The 23,836-nt window shown below is 45.1% G+C and overlaps 1 protein-coding gene across 1 annotated transcript; it reads right to left on the bottom strand.

The window, feature by feature from the left end:
* Positions 1 to 670: 670 nt before the first annotated feature.
* Positions 671 to 23,836, bottom strand: AGXT (alanine--glyoxylate and serine--pyruvate aminotransferase). The gene is made up of 11 exons (XM_036753874.1): positions 23,430 to 23,836; positions 19,350 to 19,542; positions 16,507 to 16,571; positions 14,545 to 14,645; positions 13,684 to 13,754; positions 12,888 to 12,972; positions 9,110 to 9,205; positions 7,416 to 7,485; positions 5,108 to 5,203; positions 2,986 to 3,114; positions 671 to 1,170 (listed from the first exon to the last, which is right to left on the bottom strand). The coding sequence occupies exons 1-11, from the start codon at positions 23,688 to 23,690 to the stop codon at positions 1,063 to 1,065; spliced, it is 1,275 nt and encodes a 424-aa protein (XP_036609769.1). The 5' UTR covers positions 23,691 to 23,836; the 3' UTR covers positions 671 to 1,062.

Raw genomic sequence — 23,836 nt, 5'->3', positions numbered from 1 at the left:
CCAAAATGAGAAAGGTTCTCAGGAGGGATTTGAACCCAGGTTTTCTTGACTTCAAAGCCAATGCCTTATCCAGTATGCCTTCGCACTGTCTGATGGAAGGGCAGTATGTGGGTGAATGGTACCATTGCGGAGGGGGGACAGGGTAGGGTTAGCAGTAAAGTGTGTGTGTATGTGTGTGTGTATGTGTGTGTGTGTGTGTGTGTGTGTGTGTGTGTGTGTGTCCATGTGTCTGCATGCACACTCTTGGGCTGGCCCTGTTGAACTTAGTTACTCAAAACTCTTCACTAGAGCTTCTCAAGCCTTTTGAGTTTTCCAATGCGCTGGGTCTCAGTGAACCTTCCTGTGCTGTCCACTCATTTTTGATTTTATCATTTGATTTTATCATAAGAAAGAAAATAGAGACAGATGAATTCCAATTTTGATTGGTTACTGCAGTGATTTGTCAGGGAGGCCCTTGCTGAGCTTCTTGTGGAGGGCACAGTTTGACTGAGAGCCCTGCTCTGGACGCTGGCCTCAGTATTCATTGAAAGCACTTTGATGCTGTTCTCATGTCTCTGATTTCCTTAGGGTCCTTCTAGGGGGGCCTTGATGGCTGTCATACAGATGGCTTTATTTAGTCTGCTTTATGGGGAGGACTGGGCTGGGAAGAGAAAGGGACAGAAAGGCCAGGGCAGACTAAACAGGTTCTTTAATTCAAGAACGACATAGGCATGGATTGGGCTGACACCAGTTTCCCAGAAAACCCTTGAGAAATCAGAAGCTGCAAAGACCATTTTCCGGAGGTTTGGGGCTCTGAGCTCTACAGAAAAGGAACCGAGGGATGATTAGCCCATATGCGAAGGAGACACCACCAGAACAGAAGGGGGGCCCATGAAGACAAGGAACGGAGAGGGGCCCCCTAACCCTGTCACCCTGCCTGTCCTCTCTTCCTTTTTCAAGAGGATACATCTTCCCTCCTCTTTCTCTGGCTCCCTCTCCCTTAGATTCTCACCCGCCCCCAGTTCAATCAAGTTAAGGTTTAGCTTATTTCAGATGAGGAGGAGGGTGAGGGGGCGGGAGCCCCTACAGCTTGTTCTTGGGGCAATGCTGCAGGGCATCCTTCAAGGCTAGGATGACTCGGTCCACGTTGGCTTTGGTGGCATTGCACCCAAGGAGACCAATCCTCAGCACCTAGGATGGGTGAGAGCACAAGAACACACAGTCACCCCTGGGGAGCAGCTTTAGTCAGAGGTCAGGATCCATCCCCATGGAGGCCTAGCTGACTGTCCAGGCTTATTTATGGCCCCGTTCCTTTTCGTGCACTGGGCATTTCAGTCAGACCAACCTGTTTGCCAACACCCAAACTCAGCATCGAAGCTCTGGCTTCAGGTGAGAGCAGAGGTCTGGACTGGGAGTCAGAAAGGGAGTCACACCCAATCCCTCCCCTGACACTCGCTAGCTGAGAGACCTTGGGGAAGTCATTTATCTCTTCTGAGCCTCAGTTTCCTCATCTGTAAAATAAGGACTAGATGGTTCTGGCTTTCAGTCCATGCCTTTGACCAGGCTGTCCCCAGGCCTATGAGAACCCCCCCCCCCTTCCTTCCAGGCTCACTTCATAGGCTCCTTCCTGAGGCAGCCCATGGAATCCTTATAGTGCCAACTGTTTGAAGTGTCCTTTCTCACACCAAGCCTCAATTTGTCTTTGTGCCTTTTTATCTGTTCTATTGCATCACCAGCTTACTGAGCTCGAGGTCCACTGAGGTGCCCAGCTCTTTTTCAGACACACAGCTGCTTAGCCGTGCCTCCCCCTCCTTCCTGCCTCTTCAAACCACAGCTTCATTGAGAGTCTGTGGAGACTCATTAGATCCTAGATCAACTTGTTTATTTGACTCTTTGTGGTCTCCCCCCCAAAAAGGAAATGACCAGGTCCACGAAAGCAGCCATCATGACCCGCTCCTTTGATATTTTACCCCATGGAAGGCACAGAATAAGAGAATAAATCCCTGTCACTTAACCTCTCTGGGCTTCAGTTTCGTCATCTGTAAAGGGGGCATAATAATAGCACCCACCATGCAAACGAGGTAACATGCGCCAAGTACTTTATAAACCCTAAAGTGCCAGCTATCAATGCCAGCTATTATTACTGTGTTATTACTGTTATCTGCATGTCCCAGAGCAGAATGGAATGGGGAAGGTAGGAGTTTCTACCTGTAGGCAGAATGTGGATAACTTCTTGCTGGTGGCACCTAAGGGCACTCGTGGTCAGGGATGAATTGGACCGGATGACCCTTAGGGGTCCCCTCCAACTCTGAGATTTTGTAGATGAATGCATCTTAACACACACACATACACACACTCACACTCACACACACACATACACACGCGCACCCACACGCACACACGTGCGCACACACATACACACGCGTGCGCACACACACGCACCCACACACATGCACACACATACATGCACACACATTCACACACACTCACACATACACACTCACACACACGCACACATGTGTGCACACACATGCACACACATACACACACTCACACACATACACACACTCACACACATACAAACACGCACACACATACACATGCACACACACTCACACACGCGTGCACACGCACGCACACGCACACACATGCGTGCACACACACACACACGCACACTGAGAAGTCACGGACATCTGGAGTTTTCCCCCACTTCAACATGGAAACATAGATCATAGGATTATAGGTTAGAGCTAGAAGGTACTCTAGAGATCATTCAGTCCGACCTTCATATTTTACAAATGGGGAAACCAAGACCCAGAGAACTGAAGTGATATGCACAGGGAGTAAGCGGTAGGGCCCAGGTTTGGACCCAGTTGCTCTGACTCCAAAACACTTTCCATCGTCCTATGGCCGTGAGGTTGTAGGCTTCCTCAAGCAGACACAGACATGGAGCCCAGCGAGCCCTGTGGTCAGCTCTCTGAGTTCCGTTTGCCTTCCCAGATTTACCTGTCCTGCAGAGGGTCCCAGGCCTCCGGTGATCTCAATGCTGTAATGCTTCAAGACATAGGAGGTGATGTCCTTCCAGTTGTATCCCAGAGGAACAGCCACTGCAGTGACTGTGGGTAACCTCACCTTCTGGAAAACAAAACCACACCCAGGTGCTTGCATCTACAGGTGACCAGCAGCCCTGGGTCCTGGGTCCTGTGCCCAGCAGCACCAAAGGAATTTGGTGCTTTTAAAGATAAATTCAGTTGGTGGCAAAGAGCCTGAGCCTTGGGATGCTAGAGGCAGAGACTCCATGATACTGACCCATGTTGGGGGCGGACAGACCGGGGACATTGTCAGGCCGCTGCTGGAGAGGCCGTCCCCTGGGAAGGGGGCAGGGGAGGGCTAGGCTTCAGGGGAGCGCCCCAAGGATGCTTCTCTCAGGCAACGATCAGCTTCTTGTTTTAACTAGATACGCTTGCTAACAAGGCGCTGAGTTTGGTTGCTGAATGAGTACTGTATTTCTAAATTTTCTGTATTTTTAATTTCTATTTTTCTGCAATTCTAAATGTCAGTGCCCTGAGGCAAAGCTCTGGTGGCCAGCCCTCGTTATTGGTCTAGTCGAGGGTAATTTTTTCAGATTCTCAACTTGACTCTGGCTATATGTAAATGACTTGGCATTGACCATATGATACTCATAGGCTAGGGAAAAAGGGCTGGACCTATGATTTTGGTCCAGGGAGCTCCTTGGGAGGAAAGTCTTTCCACTAATGCAAGTCAGTACTTTCCTAGAGCAAGTTGGAGTCTTGTAGTGCTCTTTCTGGGAGGTTTGCCCACCCAGGGTCACACACCTGGTGGATGGGAGAGCAGAGGTGTCAGACATGAAGCCCTCTGCAACACTCCTGAGGCTGTACCAGATTAAAATGTAATTGGGAATATTGAATAAAACATATTTTAAAATCCAATAAAACATAGATAATGCTGTATTAGAAAACTGCACTAACATGCAGACCTCAGGGACCTTTAGGTGCGGATTAGTGACCTCCAGTTTCTCTCTAAGTTTGACAGCCCTGGGTTAAAGGATGGACGTGAACCCCGATCCTCCTGGCTTCTCAGTCCACTTGGCCACAGCTGCTGTTCTTGCTCATAACAAGAATTTATATGGTGCCTTTAAGGTTTGCAAAGTTTACTTATTTTTTGAATACATTTTTACATTTAATTTTACATTTAATACATTTTTAATAATTCTTTCTTTCTTCTTTTTAAAGACTGGGTGTCCTCATCTCTCAGAGACTGAAGTGCAGGAGCTGCTCAGGCCTGATCCCCACCTCCACTGATTAGCATAGGACCTACCCTCTGCTCTGTTTCAGACCAGGACAGGTTTGTCCCTTCTGGAGGTTGTCCCCATTCCCTCCATCCACCCCCTCCCAATTCCATTCCCTCCATCCACACACTAAGGCCAAATGGTGCAGCCATGTGGTCAGCCTAGCTGACTGCAGCTCCGAATCCCCAAGATTAAATGACCCACCAGCCTCAGCTTCCCTGGAGGCAGGGATTACAGGCATGTGCCTGCCACCAGGCCTGGCTGGCTGTGTTCCCCTTGCAGGGACAGGCAGGTTAGTGTCACGGTTAGCACACCGTTATAATAGAGATGACCGTGTTCAGAACTTCACGGGGCTTCTACTATTTGTAAACCCTGGAAGGGTCTCAGGTTTTGGCACAACTGAGGCAGATCAAACCTGTAAGTGCCTGTGAAGCAAGTAACTGACCCAGACTCCCATAGTTGGTATCTGAGGCAGGATTCGAACCCAGAGCTTTCTGCCTCCGAGTGTAGCACTCCATCCATCTACTGAGAGGAAGTCAAGATGCCAGGATCTAAGCCTATCTCCTCCAGTTCATCCAACCAACTGCTTTCCAAAGCTCTATGTCCAGGCCTCACCCCACCCCTCCCTGGGCTGGAATCCCCTCAAGGGCAAAACCCAGATTTCTTTTCCTTGGTATTTTCTTTCCCACGACCCTGAGCTCAGGTGCCAATCCCTATGAATTTCAGTGGCATTTGATCCCAGAGCTGCAGCAGGTGAGAGCTCTCCCTCACTGCAGGGGCTCTGCCTGCAGGCCCCCTGGCCCAGCCCTCCAGCCTTACCGGGTCCTTCACAAAGAGCTGGAAGCCCAGCTTCTGAAGTTCTTTGTGCAGGTAGTCAGTGGCCTCCCGATGTTTCTTCCAGCTCTTCTCCAGGCCCTGAACAAAGAAAAGGGAGACCCTGAATGTCTACAGCTGTGGAGAAGGGATGCTGCTATGGTGGAGGAAAAGGAAACCCCACAAAAAGATGATGAGGGCCTCCCAGGAGCAGTAGCTGAAGATCTCAGAGTCACAGTGGACCCCAGAATCCTTACTGGTAACATGTAGAAAAGAGACTGAGAAAAAGTAGAGAGAAACAGAGGAAGAAGAAAAAGTGAGAGGAAGAGAAGAGAATGAGAATAGATTTAAAGCCAAAAAGGACCTTGGAGACCATCTAGTCCAACAATCTCAGATGAATCACCTGAGACCCAGAAAAGTAAAGTGAAAGGAGTGGATTGGCCCCTGGGTCAATATTTGGCTCTGAATTCAGCCCTTGTTCTACTGTTACCCCCAGACAAGAGAAAGTGATGGTAGCTAGCCACTTCCCTCCCATCCCTTCTAATCAAGGCAGCCCCCAGGGTAGCCTGTAGGAGAGAGCGATACATTCACCTTTCCAGGGATCCTTACCTGTCCCCTCACCAGCAGCCCAAGATAGTTGCTCTACAAGGGACCTGGCTCTGTAGGCCCCAGGGGTGTGACCCTCTCCTCCAGGAGGCAACAAGGGACCCAGCAGCGCCAGCCTAGGATCCTCTACAACCATCCGGAACCGCTGACCCCTCTTCCCAGAACTTCCTCTCTCCATAGCCCATGCATCCCTTTACATCCAGGCTGCTTGAGCCACAAATCATGAATGATTCATTTTTATGTGACTCTCAGTGATTAAAAAAAAAATGTCCACCAATCCATGGAGTGAGACATGGAGGCATAGACCAGGAAGAAGTCTGTGATCTTTGGAGGGTAAATCCCTAAGCTAGAATATTGTGTTCAGTTTGGCTCAATGCCTACAGTGGGCTTGGAAACATGGAGAATGTTTGAGGGAAAAACCCTATATTATGAAAATATTGGAATATAAAACCTGTGGATACTGGCCATGCCAAATCTCTGAGTAAAAGGACAATGGCAGAAGATTTGGCGAGGTCAAAGTCAGAATAAGAATAAACAGACTTAGCCTTTAGTGGGAGACATTCTGCCCACTCTCAGGAAGACTTTCCTGTGGTCAGCCTTTGGTCAGCATGAGAATGGGGCACCCCACAGGGCTTGGGAGCACATCCTTCTTAAGGAGAGCTTAAAGGAGGGATGGGCTGTGGGAAATACAACTTCTCAGAACTTTCTAGAGTCTGCCCATCATCTCTCTGTCTCTGCAGTCCTTCAGGAAAGCCTCAGTCATCAAACCAACTGTGGCTGTGCTCCTCTGTGTGAAGCCACAGGAGCCCTTTGAACCTCTCTCTAAAGGCAGTGACAAATAACAGCTAACGTTTAGAGAGCAAACGAAGATTGGCAGAATGCTTTACATCTCTTATCTCATTTGATCCAAACAACATCTTGATGTTACTAATATCCTTATTTTACAGACAAAGAAACTGAGGCAAAGAGAAGCTAAGGTACTTGCTCAGGGTGATGTATCTAGGCAGTACCTGAAGCAGGATTTGAACTCAGGTCTGGTTGCCTCCTAGACCTGTGCTCTGTCCACTAAGCTTGGATAGAGCTAGTGGATAGTCAGACATAAGCCAGTATGGGCAGCATGGCCCCCAAGGCTCCTCCTAGCCTTCCCAGTTCATCATATTGGCCCAAATCTATGATTTTATCAGTTTAGGGAATTCCTGAGCTTATCAAGTGTTATAGTGTAACTTAATTATTTGGTCAATTAATGAGCATTTATTTTCTTTCTCTCTTAACCCAACCCCATGGGGCAAAGAGGGAGGAGAAGAACCTTTGTAATAACTATTCAGAGTCAAACAAAACAAATTCCCACATTGTCCATGTCCAAAAATGTATGTCTTATTCTGTATACAACTGTTAAAATATTAGAGAACTTCCTGGGCCACTGGGAGGTTCATGACATTCCCAGGACACACAGGATGGTGAGGAACCTGAACCCATGTTCCTGCCATGAAGGGCAGCTTTCTCCCCACCATACCCCACTGCCTCTCCTGGTTATGCATCAAGGGTCCACAACTCTGTTTTGGAATAGAATATAATCCAAATCTCCTCAGCAAAGCTCCAGATGAACACATTTGCAGAAAGAGGGCCAGGTTTTCACCGAGGCTTTCCTCCTCCACTCTCTTGGCCTTCCCCTCCTCAGCCCAGGTTGGGCTGTCAAGAAAGTGCTCACCTCTTCAGCTAACAGGGCCAAACTCTCTCGAAGGGCAAAGAGGCTGATGACTGGGGGTGTGTGATGATACCTGAAAGACATTAGGCAACATGGAATTCAGTGGCTGTGTAGGTGATGGCAGCAGGACTTTTCCAGCCCAGAGCGGGCAAGATCCATGGAACCTTGGAGTTGGAAGGGACCTCAGAGCTCATCTAGTCAGACCAAGACCTGATTAAGCTTCTCCTCTACAACACAGTCCATGGGTGGTCATCCAGCCTCTGCCTGAAGACCTCCAAAGAGGGGGAACCCTCTCACCACCTGCTGAGGGGGCCCACTCACTCCTAAACAGCTCTGATTGTTAGGAGGAGTTGGCTGATGTCAACCCTACATCTGCTTCTTCCCTGGAACTTGAGGCTGGGCCAGATACCTCAGGGGTCCCTCTCCTGTCTAGCCCTAGGCTTCGTGACATAACTTCACGTTCTATTACCTGGGACCAAGAAGGGCGAGGCAAAATTTCTCTTCCACCTGGCAGCCTTTCATACACTCAAAGGCCAATAGCAGGCCCCACCAAGTCTGCTCTTCTCCATGCTGAAGTAGCATTTTTCTGATCATAAAAATATTACTTGACTTACTAGATTTTTAATGAATTGAGACGTGTTTTAAAAATTTTATTGGTTTTGACTTCTAATATGCTGAATATCGATATAACCTACTCAAATAAAAGCTCTTCACGTTCTAAATAATTTTTAAGAGCAAAAAGGGGTCCTGAGGCCAAAAAATTTGCAAACCACTGTATTACAGAATGCTATATGGGCCACAATTGACCCTCAAGTGTGGCATGTGGATGCCCTAAATGTGGTCTATAAGCAATGGTTTTTTCAGTATCTCTGTCTCTCTCTTCCTCTCTCTCTGTGTCTCTGTCTCTCCCTCTCTCTCACTTCTCTGTCTTCTCTCTCCTTTATCTCTCTCTCCCTCTCTCTCTGTCTCTGTCTCTCTGTCTCTCTCTCTTTGTCTCTTTCCCTCTCTCTGTGTGTCTCTCTGTCTCTCTCTCTCTGTCTGTCTCTCTCCCCCTCTGTCTCTCTCTTCTCTGTCTGTCTTCTCTCTCTCCTTTATCTCTCTCTCTCTCTCCCCCTCTCCTTCTTTCTCTCTCCTCTCTCTCTCTCTCTCTCTCTCTCTCTCTCTCTCTCTCTCCCTCTGTCTCTCTCTCTCTCTCTCTCTCTCTCTCTCTCTCTCTCTCTCTCTGTCTCTCTCTCTGTCTCTCTCTCCCCTCTCTGTCTCTGTCTCTGTCTCCTCTCTGTCTCTCTCCTCTCCTCTCTGCTCTCTCTCTGGCTCTCTTCTCTCTGTCTCTCTCTCCTCTCTGTCTCTCTCCCTCTTCTCTGTCTTTCTCCGTGTGTCTCTGTCTCTCTATTCTTTCAATGAGATATCGTTTTAGAGGTATACCCTAAACTGGGGAGGAGGATACTTCAGGTCATTATTTGGAAAGGCCTGGGGTTAGGTCAGGATCCTCTTTGGAAGCTTGTGAAAAGTGAAAGCCAATTACCATGTGTGTGACCTTGTCTGCTCACCTGTAAACTGTGGGTCTCTAAGCTCTTTCCAGCTCTAAATTTGATGGGCTTACTTTTACTATCAAGGAGCATGGGAAGGGCTGGATTTCTTGGTGCATATTCTTGCTATAGATACACAGGGACCAGAACCCATAACCCCTGATTACTCACACTCTAGGATTGTCATCACAACCCCAAAAGTTGGCCAGCCACTTCATATCCAAATTAAAAGAAAAAGGCTTTGTCTTCCGATTAAAAATCTTATTTCTGAGAAAAAGAAAAGAGAAAAGAAAACTCAACATTCATCTTTTGCCCAGTGCTATAGGAAGGTTCCAAACCAGCCAGTCCTAAATGTGTGCTTCAGTGATCCTTCCCTCTTAAAAGGAAAATTGCTTGGGCAATCCTGCTTCACAAGCAACAACATACCATAATGACTTCGGTATACAGGAATGGAATGTGGTGCTGTCATTAGGTAAAACTTAGAACCAGGAAGAGCTGAGACATATTCCATGGGATATCCAAGCTTAATTCTGCCTGGGAGCCACCAGGGATAAATGAAAAGCTAATCACAAGGATTATGATAATTTTGTTTGTTTGCACAATTTCTATCAGGGAATTAGCTGGGGTGTGTGTGTGTGTGTGTGTGTGTGTGTGTGTGTGTGTGTTTGAAGTGGAGATGTTGGCAGAAAAGGAAGTTTTCCTACAACTTCCAGGAAGAGTGAATCTAGAGGACATCTATATCTCTCTGGCAAGAGGCACCCAAGACCAGGTGTCCTAGGCTCTGGAAACCTCAAAATCTCTTTTGTCTTCCCTACTGCCAGGTTGGAGGGACTTCCTCCATAAGAGGGAAGTTCTAGTCACTTGTTCAGGTATTGGGCAAATTATTCAGGAAAAGGTACACTGTAGTTGCTAAAGGGAGTGAACTTCTTGACTTCGTGGGACCTTTTCAGGTCCCTAGAAAGACACCCAGAATGAGAGAAGCAGGCTAGCCACACCATCTAGGAATCAATTGACTAACCAATTAATCAGCTGGCTTTTCAAGAGCACCCTCTATGGGCCAGTCAGTGTCTTAGATACTGAGGACACATGCACCAGTGAGATAGCTCTTGCCCTTAAGGGGCTTATAGTTTATTGGGTAGATCTACAGTATTCACAGATTGGTGAACACCAGGGTAGATAACAAAATGAAAACGTAATGATGGAGGGAGGTAGGGCACACTAACAACTGGGAAAATTAGCAAAGTCCACTCAAATGAAGTCTTGAAAGGAGTAAGGGGATCCATGACATGCAAACAAGGAGTGAGAACATTCCAACCTAGGCAGACCACCTGTGCTTCAGATGGAATGTTGTGTACAGGGACTAAGCTGTAAGCTAGGGAGGCTGGAGTGGAGAGTGGAGGAGAAAAAGCAGGGTACTGTGTCATCTGCCTGGAAAGAGAGGCTGGAGCCAGAGCCTTTAAATGCAAAAATGACCCTATTACTTCTCTGAGGGACAAATAGGCCCGAGCTCTTCTCTTTGTCTCCATTTGGCACTGCCAGCTAGTCTGTCTCTCTCAAAAGTACTCTGAAAGAGTGTGTGTATATACACTGTGCATGTACACACTTCCTGGGGAGGGAAAGTATGGGTCTGGGTATGGTGCCTGAGCTGGGAAGTTGAGGCTAGTAGGAGAAACAAGTGTTGGTAACAAATGTGGTTAATATTAAATATATGGATATCAATATGTGTGTATATGTGCATATGTCTATCATATATATACACACATATAAAGGTGGAGTAAGACAGAGATAGAGAGACACAGATACAGAGACAGAAAGAGACATAGAGAGAGACACAGAGACAGAGAGAGCCAGAGAAAGTGATAAATATAGAGAATGCAGAACTTGGTCCAGGAAATCCAGACTGGGTCAAGAGTGCCTCCTCTCTGTTCAGATACCTGGGTGCCAGAATTCTTCTTTTTTTCCCAGAAGCCTCATGATTACTCCACCAATACACCTCTATTGCTTCCAGGTCTTATTCCTATACCTCCCATTTTGGCCATGAATTTTCCCTGCTCTCCTTCTTCCTCCAGCCATGCCTGGGGCTACATGGTTTCCTCTTCACCTAGGGTCTCATAATTCCCTGGGGGTCCCCCTAAATGTGCAGGCTTCCTTTCTGTGAATCCCAGTCAAAGCCTCTTGCTCTCCTGTTCTCTCTACCTCTCAGCTTCAGTCTTCTTGGTTCTATCCAGAGAATGGAGATCAGAGAACCAGCTCAGAGAACCACCCAATCCTTCATACTCAGGATAGTGTCACTGGTGAGTATCCTCATTCATCTCTTATCAAAGAGGGATCATCATAGTCCCAATTATACTGTGTGTGTTCCAAGAGGGGGATGCTTATCCATTGAATAAGAAGACATATCAATAAAATCTCCATCCTTTAACCTTGTCAACCTTGACCACCTGACTTTAGGTTGCCCTGCCTAAACAAGCATTGCCATTTAGTAGGAAGGTGTTGAATAAGGGCCCAGGATGGAGAAACTGGGTGGTATGTTTTCCTAAGGTGACTTGAATGCCCATGAGTTCCCAGAATGTCACACACACCCATTAAGCCACAAATTAATGAGTTTGGGGATTTTTTGCCATTTCCAAGTAGCTCTTTGAAGGGATATAGCATGGAAGTGACTAAAAATTTAACAACTCTCTCCTGCTGAGTCTAATTAAATGTTCAAAGGTTCATAATAGGTCATTTTCACATTGATCCAGCTCTTGGATGCCCAAGCAATTCTATAATTCAACTAAATGAATGGTCCCATTCATGAGGATGTGAGTAAAAGAGCTGGGTTACCAAAACAAATATTTTCTTTTCTTTAGATATTTATGGCCTTTCACGGATTTTAAAAACTCTCTAAGCATAACTACATGATATTTGTAGGACACCAAAATTTGAATGCTGATTTGGGCTACCAACCAGACACTGACTCACTCTGAGGCCAACAGCTGGGGTAGGCAAGAAACTGTTCCAATGCAGAGAAGACATTTAGCTGAATGACAAGATAACGGGGTTTGCATTTTTCAAATTTCAAAAAACAGTTTTCAGAAGAAGAAATGCAAATGTTCACTGGAGAAAAAATGCTCCAAGACACTGATAAAATAAATGTAAATTAACATAATTCTGAGGTGAGCTCACCCTTAGAAAATCAGTGAAACAAAAACAAAACCACAAAACCACGTAGTTGATGTTGAAGGGGCTATGGCTATAAAGATAGAGCTAAGGACTGGTCTTTCCATTCTTTACAAAGATTTGTAATTATGTGAGAAGTCATTAGTCTCTTCCTACCCAGTGAACTTTCTATTGGAAATATCCCCCCAAAGAAGTCATTGACAGAACTAAAGTTTGCACTGATAACAAAATATTGATAGCATCACTTACTGTGGATACAAAAATACTATAAACAAAATGGGGATGGCTAAAGAAATTGTAACATATGAAATAAGTACGTGCAACATAGAGGATACTGTAGCATGTGAAATTAGTATACAACAAAGTAAGTACTAAATAAAGGTGCTCACTTGACTCAAATGTAATCTAAAAGTGTCAGGACTCCAAAAAGGATGACTATGAAGAATTTGAAGAAATGGGGAAAGACTTGCAGGAAGTAATGAAGACAGAGGAAATCAGAACATATTTAGTGGTTACAATAACGTAAAGGAGGACAACTGAACTCAGACTAATTGCAATAAGCAATCTTGGTTTCCAAGAATAGAGGATGAAACATACTCTTCTTGGGTGAGAGGTGGAGGATGGTACATATGTGGTCAGGCAGGTTTGCTTTGTCAGTCTATTTTGCTTCACTATTAACCCTTGTTTCTAGGGGGAATTCACAGGGGTGGGAAGCACATCAGGAAATCAGTGAAATGGGGAGGAAAATGGGAAAGAAAAAGAGATGATGATAGAACAGCAAGCTTACCCAGCTTTTTCACTGAAGGAAATCATGGAAGTGCCAGGAGGGGAATTTAAGACTTTCTGAGAGCCAGAGTACAAGATGTCAATGCCTGCATTAACAGAGAAGAAGAGTTGAAGTGACATTTCTCCCTTTTCCTGTAAGAATGGAACTTGGTGGTCCAGATCTCTCCCTGAGCACTTGGGGAGATTCTTCTCGATATTCTTTTTTATGTCTTCATACGGAATTCTGGGTGGGGGCAAAGCAAAGTGTAGGTGATTATCTGATCTGTGCAGCTTTGGTCTTCTTCCTTAATGACACCCAGTGGCTGGGGCTGCTCATTTAGTGTCCATTTTTCTACAACAATCCTTACCCCAATATTTGGCTCTCCAATGCCCCCTTGGCAACTTACCCAGATGTGTTCCTGCTGGGCAATGTCCATGCTCCAGACTTTGCCCAGCCCTCTCTCCTCCATTAGGAGTGATCTGTCCCAGGTTCTAGGCCCCCAGAGACTTGCTTTCCAAGAATTTAGTCATCTAGTCTGAGTAACTCATTTTTGCTAATAGGACAGTGGTGCTAATGTAACTCTTCCCTTTCCTAGGCAAGAAATTTGTATTTAAAAGTAGCCACAACCAAAGTAGTATTGCCTATGAGGGAATTCCAGTGTTCACAGTAGATGGAGAGATCAAATATAGTGAGTTAGGTGTCTTTCCATATGGTGCACCCTAATCATGCACCCCAGGCCCTCTGGCAGGAAGGGCTGGAAGCCCAAACAGGGACTCATCACTGTAAGAATTCAAAGGGACCCCTGAGTGACTCTTACCTTGCTTGTCCATGTAAATTGGAGCTCCCCCTAACGAGGCTACGGAGTCCACCAGGAGCAAACAATTATGCCTGACAAAGAGAGAGAGCAAAGTCCATGGAAGAAGGCATGACTCGCTAACCCTTCTAGCACAAAGTATTGAGTATCCCTTATCCCTTCTCATAGCCCAGTGAGGTAGTTGTTACAGGTATTGATACTCCTCATGTATATGTAAGGAAACCAAAGCATGATGTGGCTTGTCCATAGGCAGTTAGGTGGTGCAGTGGTTAGAGCTCTGGGTCTGGAGTCAGGGAGACTTGAGTTCAAATCTGGCCTCAGACACATACTAGCTGTGTGACCCTAAGTAAGTCACTTAACCTCTTCTGCCTCAGTTTCTTCAACTACACAATGGGGATAGTAACAGCACCTACAGACACACACAGTTGTATGTATATATGAATACACACATGCACACACAGTCCCAAATATCAGCTCAGTTTTAAGTTTTAATACCTTTTAAATTTTTGGAAAATGGGTGACCTGAGTGTAGTATGTAGATTTATCCTTTTTCAACCAGGACATTTAATTCACTGGGAAACTCCTTCCCTGGCCAGGTTAGATTACAGAGTTTATTGTGCTCCAAGGAAGTAGGCCATGTATCACTGGGTGATACATGGTGAACCACAAAGTGTCACTCAACAACTTTCTGGAAAGTATTCTGAAATTCTACCAGGGAAAGGTTCACAAAGTTTACCAAGGCAATGATCCTGGGAATGCTAAGGGGTGGATTGTGAGGGATAAGTGGATTTCAAGCTAAGGTAAGGAATCTGGGAGACTGGTAGCCACTCTTCTCACCTCACGCAGGGGATCAGTGGGACTAACCTGTGGCAAAGATCACCATATCCATCCAATGGCTGGACTACTCCAGTGGATGATTCTCCATGGGTGAGAAAGAGCACCATAGGTTTATGTTGAGTGAGACCCTATGAGAGAGAGAGAGAGAGAGAGAGAGAGAGAGAGAGAGAGAGAGAGAGAGAGAGAGAGAGAGGACAGGGAGAGATGAGTTTCCTTTGCTGTCTGAGGAGGTTAGACAGGAGGCAATGGCCTTCAAGGTGCTTCCAGCTCTATACCCATGTTCCTAGAATCCTCCCCAAAGTCTTTTTCAGTCTTCCCCAACTGAAACTGTTCCTCACATTTTCTCAGAGCACTTTGTCAGTGTTGCTCTTTTGACTTGATTATACTCTGACTGCCTTGGGTGATGCACACATGTCCACGTTCTGTGTCCCTGGTAGATTGCAAACCCCACTGGGGCAGGACCTGAGTCATTCTGGTGTTTGTGTCTTTAGTACCTCACACAGCACCTTATAGCACCTACTCTATATATGCTTGTTGAACTGAACTAAATTTACACAATTTAACTGACAATGGCTGGTTATGTTTTGAAGTCCTTCCAAGCATTTGATCTATTGGTTGGAGAACCCAGAACAGCTATTTACTTCATAGACTCTCTGCCTTATGCTAGCTCTTCCTCTTTGTTCTTCTTCATCACCATCATCATCACTGCCACCATTATCCCTCTCATTTTCATCACAATAGTCATCACTGACATTCACTTAGAGCCTTCAGATTTCTGAAGCAATTTACACACACCATCTCATTTGAGCCTCACAACAACCATGTGAAAACAATACTACAGCTCAGGTCACACGGCCAGTAAATGTCAGAGGCAGAATTGGAATTCATGTCTTCCTACCTCCAAGTCCAGCTTCAGGGCACTACAAACCCATTTTTTCCAAGGATAATGATGATGACGATCATCATTTTAGACTTTCCAAAGGGTTTGAATTGAATTGCTCTGCCTTATCTAACACAATAGCTGTGTAAGGCAATGGAGCATGTATTTTCCATCAGGTCTAAAGAGGTGAAAAGAACATTTTTTTTACATTTTTAAATCATGTTTAATTTTTCCCCCAATTATATATAAAGACAATTTTTGAAGGGAACATTTTTAAGGTAGGTGCTCCCTAAGGCTTTATCCACGACCTTCCTTAGTCTTCTCACTACATTCTATGAAACAACAGTCTCTTCGATTCCCATGACTTCAGTCGTCACCTCTTGACAAATGGAGCCCTCATTGACACCTAAATCCTGATACCTCTTCTGGCCTTCAGATCCTGATCTTCAATGGCCTATGAGATGTTCCTTTCTGGCCATCAGGTGGCACCTCAAACTCAACTTCCCCCAAATGAATGTCATCTTTCCCCCAGACTCCCCTTCCTTTTGTTGTCAGTATTTCTGTCAGTGACTCCACTGTTTCAAGAGGGCAGGGATAATATAGATGATGACAATGATGATAGTTAACTTATATGGAGAACACTATGACCTCACATCTGACCTTCACAGTTTTTGAGGGAGGTTCCATTTCTATCCCATATTATAGACAGAGTGAGGTTTGGAAAGGTAAATGTTTGCTCATGGTAACACAGATAGAAACTGTCTGAAGAAATATTGGATGGTAGGTCTTGGCCTCTCTAAAGTCCAGTACTGGTCATATTCAGCACTGTATCATCTCACGGCTTAACGTCTCAGCATTCTACGTGACCCTAGTGCCCAGCACGGTGCTCTATGTACAGGTGCTTCACCAGTATTTGCTGAATTGAGCTTAATTGACTCAGCTTGGATTGTCTGGGTCCCCATTCATTAGCATCATGGTCACGGCTGTACCCCAAGCTCCTAATCCCAGGTTTTTCTTGTTGCACCCCCTTTACTGTATGATGTTAATCTGAAGTCCACTACAGGGTGGAAGGCAGAGTGTGGGATGGCTGAATGAAGCCTGACACTTACCTTTTCCACATCTTGCAGTGTATAATACTCTCCAGGGGCCTTCACCATCTGGTACACTTTGGCTCCTGATAGAATGAAGACATATAGGAGGCAGAGGATCAGAGAGAAATCGAGGAGAAGGCATCAGTCACAGGTCAGTGATTCAGTCCTACGTTTGACAGCATGGTGGGCTTTGCTGGACTGAGGAGAGAGGGCCAACCCCTCAGAATCCAGATGCTTGCTCAACAATGGCAGCTCCTCTTTTGGTTTTACAGCATCTACTTCTGCATGTAGCAGCAGAGTTGTAAGAGAAGGGGTATACCATTTTCCAGACCATCTGTAAACATCCGCTTGGTGGCTGGCATCCTAATATGAGCCCTTGAGTCCAGTGACAAACAAGTGAGAAGTACTGCTAGCTTCATTTCAATGGTACATAAAGAGCAGTGTCATTGGGCAACTGGGTGGCACAGTGGGTAGAATGCCAGGTCTGGAGCCAGGAAGACCGTTCAAATCTGACTTCAGATACTTGCCAGCTGTGTGGCCCTGGGAAAGTCACTTAACCCAATTTACCTCAGTTCCTCTTCTGTAAAATGAGTTGGAGAAGGAAATGGCAAACCACTCCAGTATCTTGGACAAGAAAACCCCCCCAAAGGGGTCACAAAGAGCCAGACATGACTGAAACCATGCAACAACAACAACAACATCGTTGACATAAAGCTGGCCACCATCAAGTCTGGCTTAATTTGGATTGTAGTGACTCAGTATCCCCTCTGTTCTTCAAGAGGAAAGCAGGTGGCAAAGGGAGATTGTAAATCTCAGAGCAACCCTACAACACTTAGCTTCCAACACCCACAGAATGACCTTTGGGTACTGTAGTTAGGAAGCTGAGAGACAGGCATGGGGGCTAGCTCTTTTCCCTTTTATCATCTTTTAGTGATGACCACATACTGTTGATTTGGCTCTGTGTACCTACTGGTGGTCTGAACCAGATGTGCTTCTCAACACCTGACTTCTATCTGTGCATTCTTTTGCCACGTTAGCAGGGACTAATGGAAAAAGCCCGGGCCTGGAGTCTTGAGAGTCACAATTAGCAGCTGTGTGACCTTGGGTGAATCACTGTATTCCTTTGAACCTGACTTTCCTCACCTGTAAAATGGGGATACTAGTAGCATGTGCACTACTTCACAGGATGCTTTGGAGAAAAGTTCCTTGCAAGTTGTTATAAATATGAAGTCGTTATAAATATGAATTATTGGATCTCTGTTGCTTGAATGTATGTGACTGTGATTTAGGGCTGAGAGGCTATACTTTCAATTTATAGGAGCTATTTTAGATGAGTCTAGCATCCTGCTGAACATTTCCTCCACATTCCAGGCAGGCTCAGAGATGGTGTGACACTGTGGCTGGAGGACCAGCCTTGAAGCCAGAAATGTCTGGATTCAAATCCCACCTCTGACACCCACCTCCCTCAGCCTTGGTTTGTTCCTCAACTGGTTGACAATCCCTGTAGTCACAAGACTGAGGCTCAATTGTCTGATATACAGAATTTGTTTAAAAATTTTCAAGTGCTATGTGAAAATATTCACTTATTCTTTTTTCTGGAAGAGGCCTTATCGATAGCCCTTGTCTTTCAAGAAAGTGCCTGTGCCTTCCAGTCGATTGCCCAGTTTTCTTGACCACTTTTTAAGCTCATGGGGTCATCGATTTAGTACTGGAAGTAAAGTTAGAAGTCACACGGTGCAATGTGCCCATTTTCCAGATAAGGAAGCTGAGTCTCAGTGAGTGAAGTAACACTTCCAATGTCACCCAGCTAATAAGTGGCTTTAACTCATGTCCACTAACTTCAGGTTTTATCTGGAAAGGAGATTTGGGAAACCCTTTCCCATGAAATCCCATTGTCATGACAAATTCTGTAGCTTCCTCTGTGATTCTCTTAGGTTGTCCATTAACAAGAACTTGGAATAATGACCTATCTCTTTTGAACTGAGTTCCTAAGAAATCGCCCTGGAAACTGTGTGTAAACAGTCTGACCAATCATTAAGCCTGGCGAGATGCACACTCCTCCACCTCATTTCTCCTCTTCTGAGTGGCTGTTGCTATGCCAAGATGGGAAACTCGAAATGGTATTGGCCATGTGGAAGAACTGCCCCAAAGCCGTGGTTAAGCTCATTCTAGAAAGCTCTGGAAGATGCAGAAATTCTTGGGGTTAGGTGGCTGCCTTTTGGGGGACCTTTCCATGTGGAGAGTGGTTCTTGGTGAAATTTTTGACCCCAAGTTGGACTGGGTGGGACTTGTGGTAATCAAACAAAGGTATTGCTATGTGTCCTGCCACTTTCCCTGGAAATATCTCTCCCTAGTTGATAGATGGATACTCAGTACAGCCATGCCCTAGACCTGTGGGAAGGTAGAAAATTTAAGTATGGCAGACAAGGGATTTAGAATAAACTGGTCAATTAAAGTGCGCAGCTAGATGGCACAATGAACAGAGTGCTGGGCCTGAAGTCAGGAAGAGCTGAGCTCAAATTCAGCCTCAGAAACTTACTAGCTGTGTAATCCTATGCAAGTCACTTAAAATAGATAACCCCAGTCACATGGAAGCTCCTTGAGAGTAGGGATTCTTTCATTTAGGGCACTCCTTTAGGGATTCACAATGGTTCTGAAGTCACAGTTTACTCATGGGTAAAATAGAAGAGTTGGATTATGCTTTCCAGGGTCCTTTCCAGCTTGAAACCTCTGTCCCTGTAATGCCCTTCATCCAACAGTACCTTACATTTCCCTTCAATTGGCCCCATTCTAAAGTCATTTACCTACCCAGTCTTGGTCTGAGTCTGGAACTCCTCCCAAGACAGGATGGAATCACTTACCAATCCTCTCAGCCATGTCCACTATCCGCTGTCCCCAGTTGCCATTCACTCCTACCAGGATGGAGTCCCCAGGTTCAATCAGGTTGAACATGGCAACTTCCATAACTGTGTGTCCGGAGCCACTGATGGCCAGAGTGAGCTTGTTCTGTGTTTGGAAAGCATACCGGATGCCATCTTTGATCTCATCCATGATCTGAAGTTAAAAAAAGGCAATGAATGTGCTGTGACCACCAGCTGGCCATTATCCCAACCAGGGCATTTTTATTTGAACAGAGGTGTCTCGAAGACAAATATTTATTAAGTTCCTACTATGTGTAAGGCACCATGCTAGACACGCCCGTCAATACAGATACAACTGCTGCCCTTACCTTGAGGGAAGGACTCAAATACCCTCTCTCTAGCTTTCTCTTCCTTTTGTTTCTATTCATGTCTTTCTCACTCTTTCTGTTTTTGCCTCTTTCTCCCTTTTCTCATTTTCTCCTCCTCTCTATCTATCTATCTTTCTACTATCTGTCTCTCTATCTAAGTTTTCTACAGTTTGTCTATCTATCTATCTATCTATCTATCTATCTATCTATCTATCTATCTGTCTGTCTGTCTGTCTATCTGCATATCTATCTATCTATCTATCTATCTATCTATCTATCTATCTGTCTGTCTGTCTATCTGCATATCTATCTATCTATCTATCTATCTATCTATCTATCTATCTATCTCTGTTTCTCTCCAATTTCTTTGACTTCTCTTTCCTCTCTGGAAGAAGTATCCTACTAACAAGGAGACAAGGAAAAACATGTGAGATAAGAGTGACTACAGCCCACAAGGTCATCGATCTAGAGCTTTGAAGAACCTCAGGCCATCTCTAGTCCAACCTCCTCATGAAGAGATTGAGGTTCAGAGAGATGAAGTGATTTCCCCAAGGACACACAGATAGTAAGAGACATCCAACAGAAGTGTGATGACAAATTGAAGGAGGTAGCAACAAGTATGGCATAATAGGGATTTAGAATTAGGAGACTTGAGTTCAAATTCTGGCTTTGAGATTAATTAGATGTGTGATCATGGACAAGCCTCTTGATGCCTATAAGCCTCAATTTTCTCAACGCTGAAATGGGCACATTAATATTTGTATTCCTTTCCTTGTTGTGAGGGAACTGGGAAAAATAACAAATTATCTCATGGAGGCAGACAAAACCAACATTATGCCTTGGTGGAATTTGGACCAAAGTCCTTCCTGCCTCCATCTTATTATTATTGTGATGAAGAGTCTGATTCTACTAATAATGGAGTAACAATTTTCCATAATCTCCCTTTCCGTCCTTATTTCACTCTACTTCCTTTTACGTATTCTGAATCTAAAAGAGACTGGACTGTTCTTAACTTCTATTCTTACCTTTCTTTTTTAGTGTCTCTGTTTGGCAGCTAGGTGTCATAATGAAGAGGCCACTGGTCTTGGAGTCAGGAGATCCTGAGTTCAAATTCTGCCTTAGACACTTAATAGCTGCACGACCCTGGGCAAATCCCTTAATCTCTATCAGCCTCAGTTTCCTATCTAGTCATGTTCTCCCCCCACCCAAGTCACTCTGGTTAGTGACCAAAGAATTCGAACTTTCCTGAAGACAATTCCTAAGTTGGACAAATAGCTGATTTCTTGGTTTCTTTGAACTGTAAGCAAGGGTTTTGTATTGACAATGGAGATGTTTTTACCTGTTTTCTGTGGATGACTTTGGAACAAGTAAGTGTGAAAGAGACCGTTTACCCAGAAAGTATTTTAGTGCAGAAAATATGTGACCTTAGCCAAGTCACTTCACTTCTGGACTTGTTTCCTCATCTGTAAAATGAAATTGTTGACCTGGATGGAGTCAAAGGTCCCTTCTAGCTCTGAATCAGTAAATATGTTAGAGTAGAAAGAGCCTTGGCTCTGGAATGGAAGGATCAGAATTTAAGTCTGACCTCTGATACACACTACCTATGTGACCTTAGGCAAATCAACTAACCTCTCTGAGTTTTACTTTCTTAATTGGTCAAATGAGACACTAGATAGCTTCTAAGGTCCCTTCTAACCTTAATATAGGAACCTCTGACTGTAAGCTCCCCTAAGCTCCTCTCACCAGGTCAAAGTGCAGTGGAAAGAACACCAGATTTGGGCAAATTCCAAATGGTTACTGACTCACACTATGAACCTTCTCACCTTAGGCCTCTATTTCCACCTCTGGAAAATGAAGAGATTGGACTTTAAAAGATAGCTCTAAATCATATGAACTGGGGCAAAGAGCTTAGAATGCTAAGCATGACCAGTTACACATCTCCAGTCACAGAGGTGTTGGTTAAACTTTCAGTTTCCTGAGAACTGGAAACAGAGACAATCCAAAGAGAGTCAGGAAGGAGACCTTGAAAGGCAGTGTCCTTTTGGGCCCTACTGGAGGGATGGAAACAGAGGGAGGCTGGGCAACTCTCTTCTATTCTCCCAAGGTCACTCATTATACACCATTAGGTACTTACTAGATGGAACACCCTATATTAGAAGGAATCCAATTTAATTCAATTGAACAGACATTTATTAAGTAACTGGGAATAACCTGAGATATCATCGAGTCTGGCCCTTCCAATTTACAAATGAGAAAACAGGTCCAGAGAGGGGAAGTAAGTTGTGCCAGGTCATATATTTAGTTATTGGCAGATGCTAGATTAGGAACCCGCTTTCTTGATATATACCTTTCACAGAATTATAGAATCTCTGAGTTAGAAGAGACCTCAGAGGTCTTTTGGTTTAACTGGCACTTGACTACGAATCCCTTCATCCTCACCACTACCACCGTCACCACCATGTCACCATCACCCTTATCTTCATTGCCACCACCACCCTCATCACCACCACCACCACTATTGTCACCATCACCCTTATCCTCATCACCACCACCACCATCATCATCATCACCACCACCACCACCACCATCATCACCACCACTACCACCACCACTACTAATGTCACCACCATCACCACCGCCATCATCATCACCACCACCACCACCACCATCATCACCACCACTACCACCACCACTACTAATGTCACCACCATCACCACCGCCATCATCATCACCACCACCACAACCACCACCACCACCGCCATGATCAGTATCAAGTGTTCCTCATAAATGACCTTCCATTTCCCATTTCTCTGCCTCTCACTATTTATCCCTCATGCCTGAAATGCACTTCTTTCTCATCTCTGCCTCTTAGGACCCCAAGTTTCTTAAAGACTCACCTCAGGTGTTACTTTCTATGAGTCCTTTCCTGATCCCCCAACTGATCAGCCTCCCCCTACAATCTCCTTGAGTCTGTTTTGTGGCTGTGTATGTACATGCACTTGTTGTCTGTCTCGATAGAATGTTAGCTCCTTGAAGAAAGGGACTGCTTCATTTTGGGCATTATATCTTCAGCACCTAAGAGAGTGTCTGGTACAGAGTAGGTGAATAATAAATGCTCATTAATTGATTTGTATCCCCAGTGCCTAGGACAGTTCCTGCCATATAATATGCACTTAATAAGGGCTTTTTGATTGATTGATCAAAATAGGTGACATTTGTATAGTACCTTAAGGTTTGCAGAGCACTTTACATACAGACAGCCCTAAATCTAAGATTCTGTGATTCCGTGATTGTTAGACCTGCTTACTTCTCTGTAAACGAGGCTATTGGATTCACTGCTTTCTTACATTCCTTCTACCTCTAGGCTCCCATGGCTCCCCCAGTGTTGCTGTGAAACTTCAATAAGAGGTTAATAGCTTATAGTTTTGTTTTTATTTCATTTGAACAAACCTGACTAGTCACCCCCACAAACAACACTGGGGTAGAGGCACTCCAGGTATTGTTCTCTCCACTTCAAAGATGAGAAAACTGAGGCCTAATGATGCCAAGTTACACAGATAGTAAGTGCCAGAGCTAGGACTCAAAGGCAGTTCTATCCTGCCTCTATGTCCAACATGGCCTCAGACTCCAACTTCTGCTATCCTGAACATCAAGCATGTTTCTAGAGAGAGTTTTGGAGAGGGATATCCAAGCCAATTTTCCCATCACTTACCCGATGCATATCATTCTGCATGTGTCCAATCATTTGGTGGCCCCCTGCAAGCATGACCCGAGAAGAAACATTGGCAGGTCCAGGTCCCAACAGAAGTGTGTTTGGGACATCCAGGGGCTTCCTCAGGGAGGCCGGGGGGGGCACAATCAATGGGTGGCTAGCCATGGCTCGGCTCTGTGGAGGTATCAGGACAGGGGTGTGTGGTTGGACCCGACTTGCCTGGAAAGCCAAGAATGAACTCCCTGGGATGAACTTGTGCATTTCCCAGCAGACCTGATAAGCACCGATTGGTTTGCTGTTTTCAAAAGGCCTTTTATCAACACAGAAGCAAGAATCAATATGTTCTGTCCTGTAAACCTGGAGTAAGCTCTCTCTCTCTCTCTCTCTCTCTCTCTCTCTCTCTCTCT

Source organism: Trichosurus vulpecula, chromosome 4, assembly GCF_011100635.1.
Source record: "Trichosurus vulpecula isolate mTriVul1 chromosome 4, mTriVul1.pri, whole genome shotgun sequence".
Classification (NCBI taxonomy): Eukaryota; Metazoa; Chordata; class Mammalia; order Diprotodontia; family Phalangeridae; genus Trichosurus; species Trichosurus vulpecula.
Note: the sequence above shows the minus strand (reverse complement) of the source record. Positions and strands in the feature narration are given on the sequence as shown.

Excerpts from the sequence above, each read along its gene's own strand:
- AGXT (XM_036753874.1), bottom strand. The coding sequence starts at position 23,690 with ATGCACAAGTTCATCCCAGGGAGTTCATTCTTGGCTTTCCAGGCAAGT. Across the intron at positions 13,755-14,544 it reads TATGGTGATCTTTGCCACAG|GCATAATTGTTTGCTCCTGG; the intron begins GTTAGTCCCACT and ends TCTCTTTGTCAG. Across the intron at positions 7,486-9,109 it reads TGTGATGACAATCCTAGAGT|GTATCATCACACACCCCCAG; the intron begins GTGAGTAATCAG and ends AATGTCTTTCAG.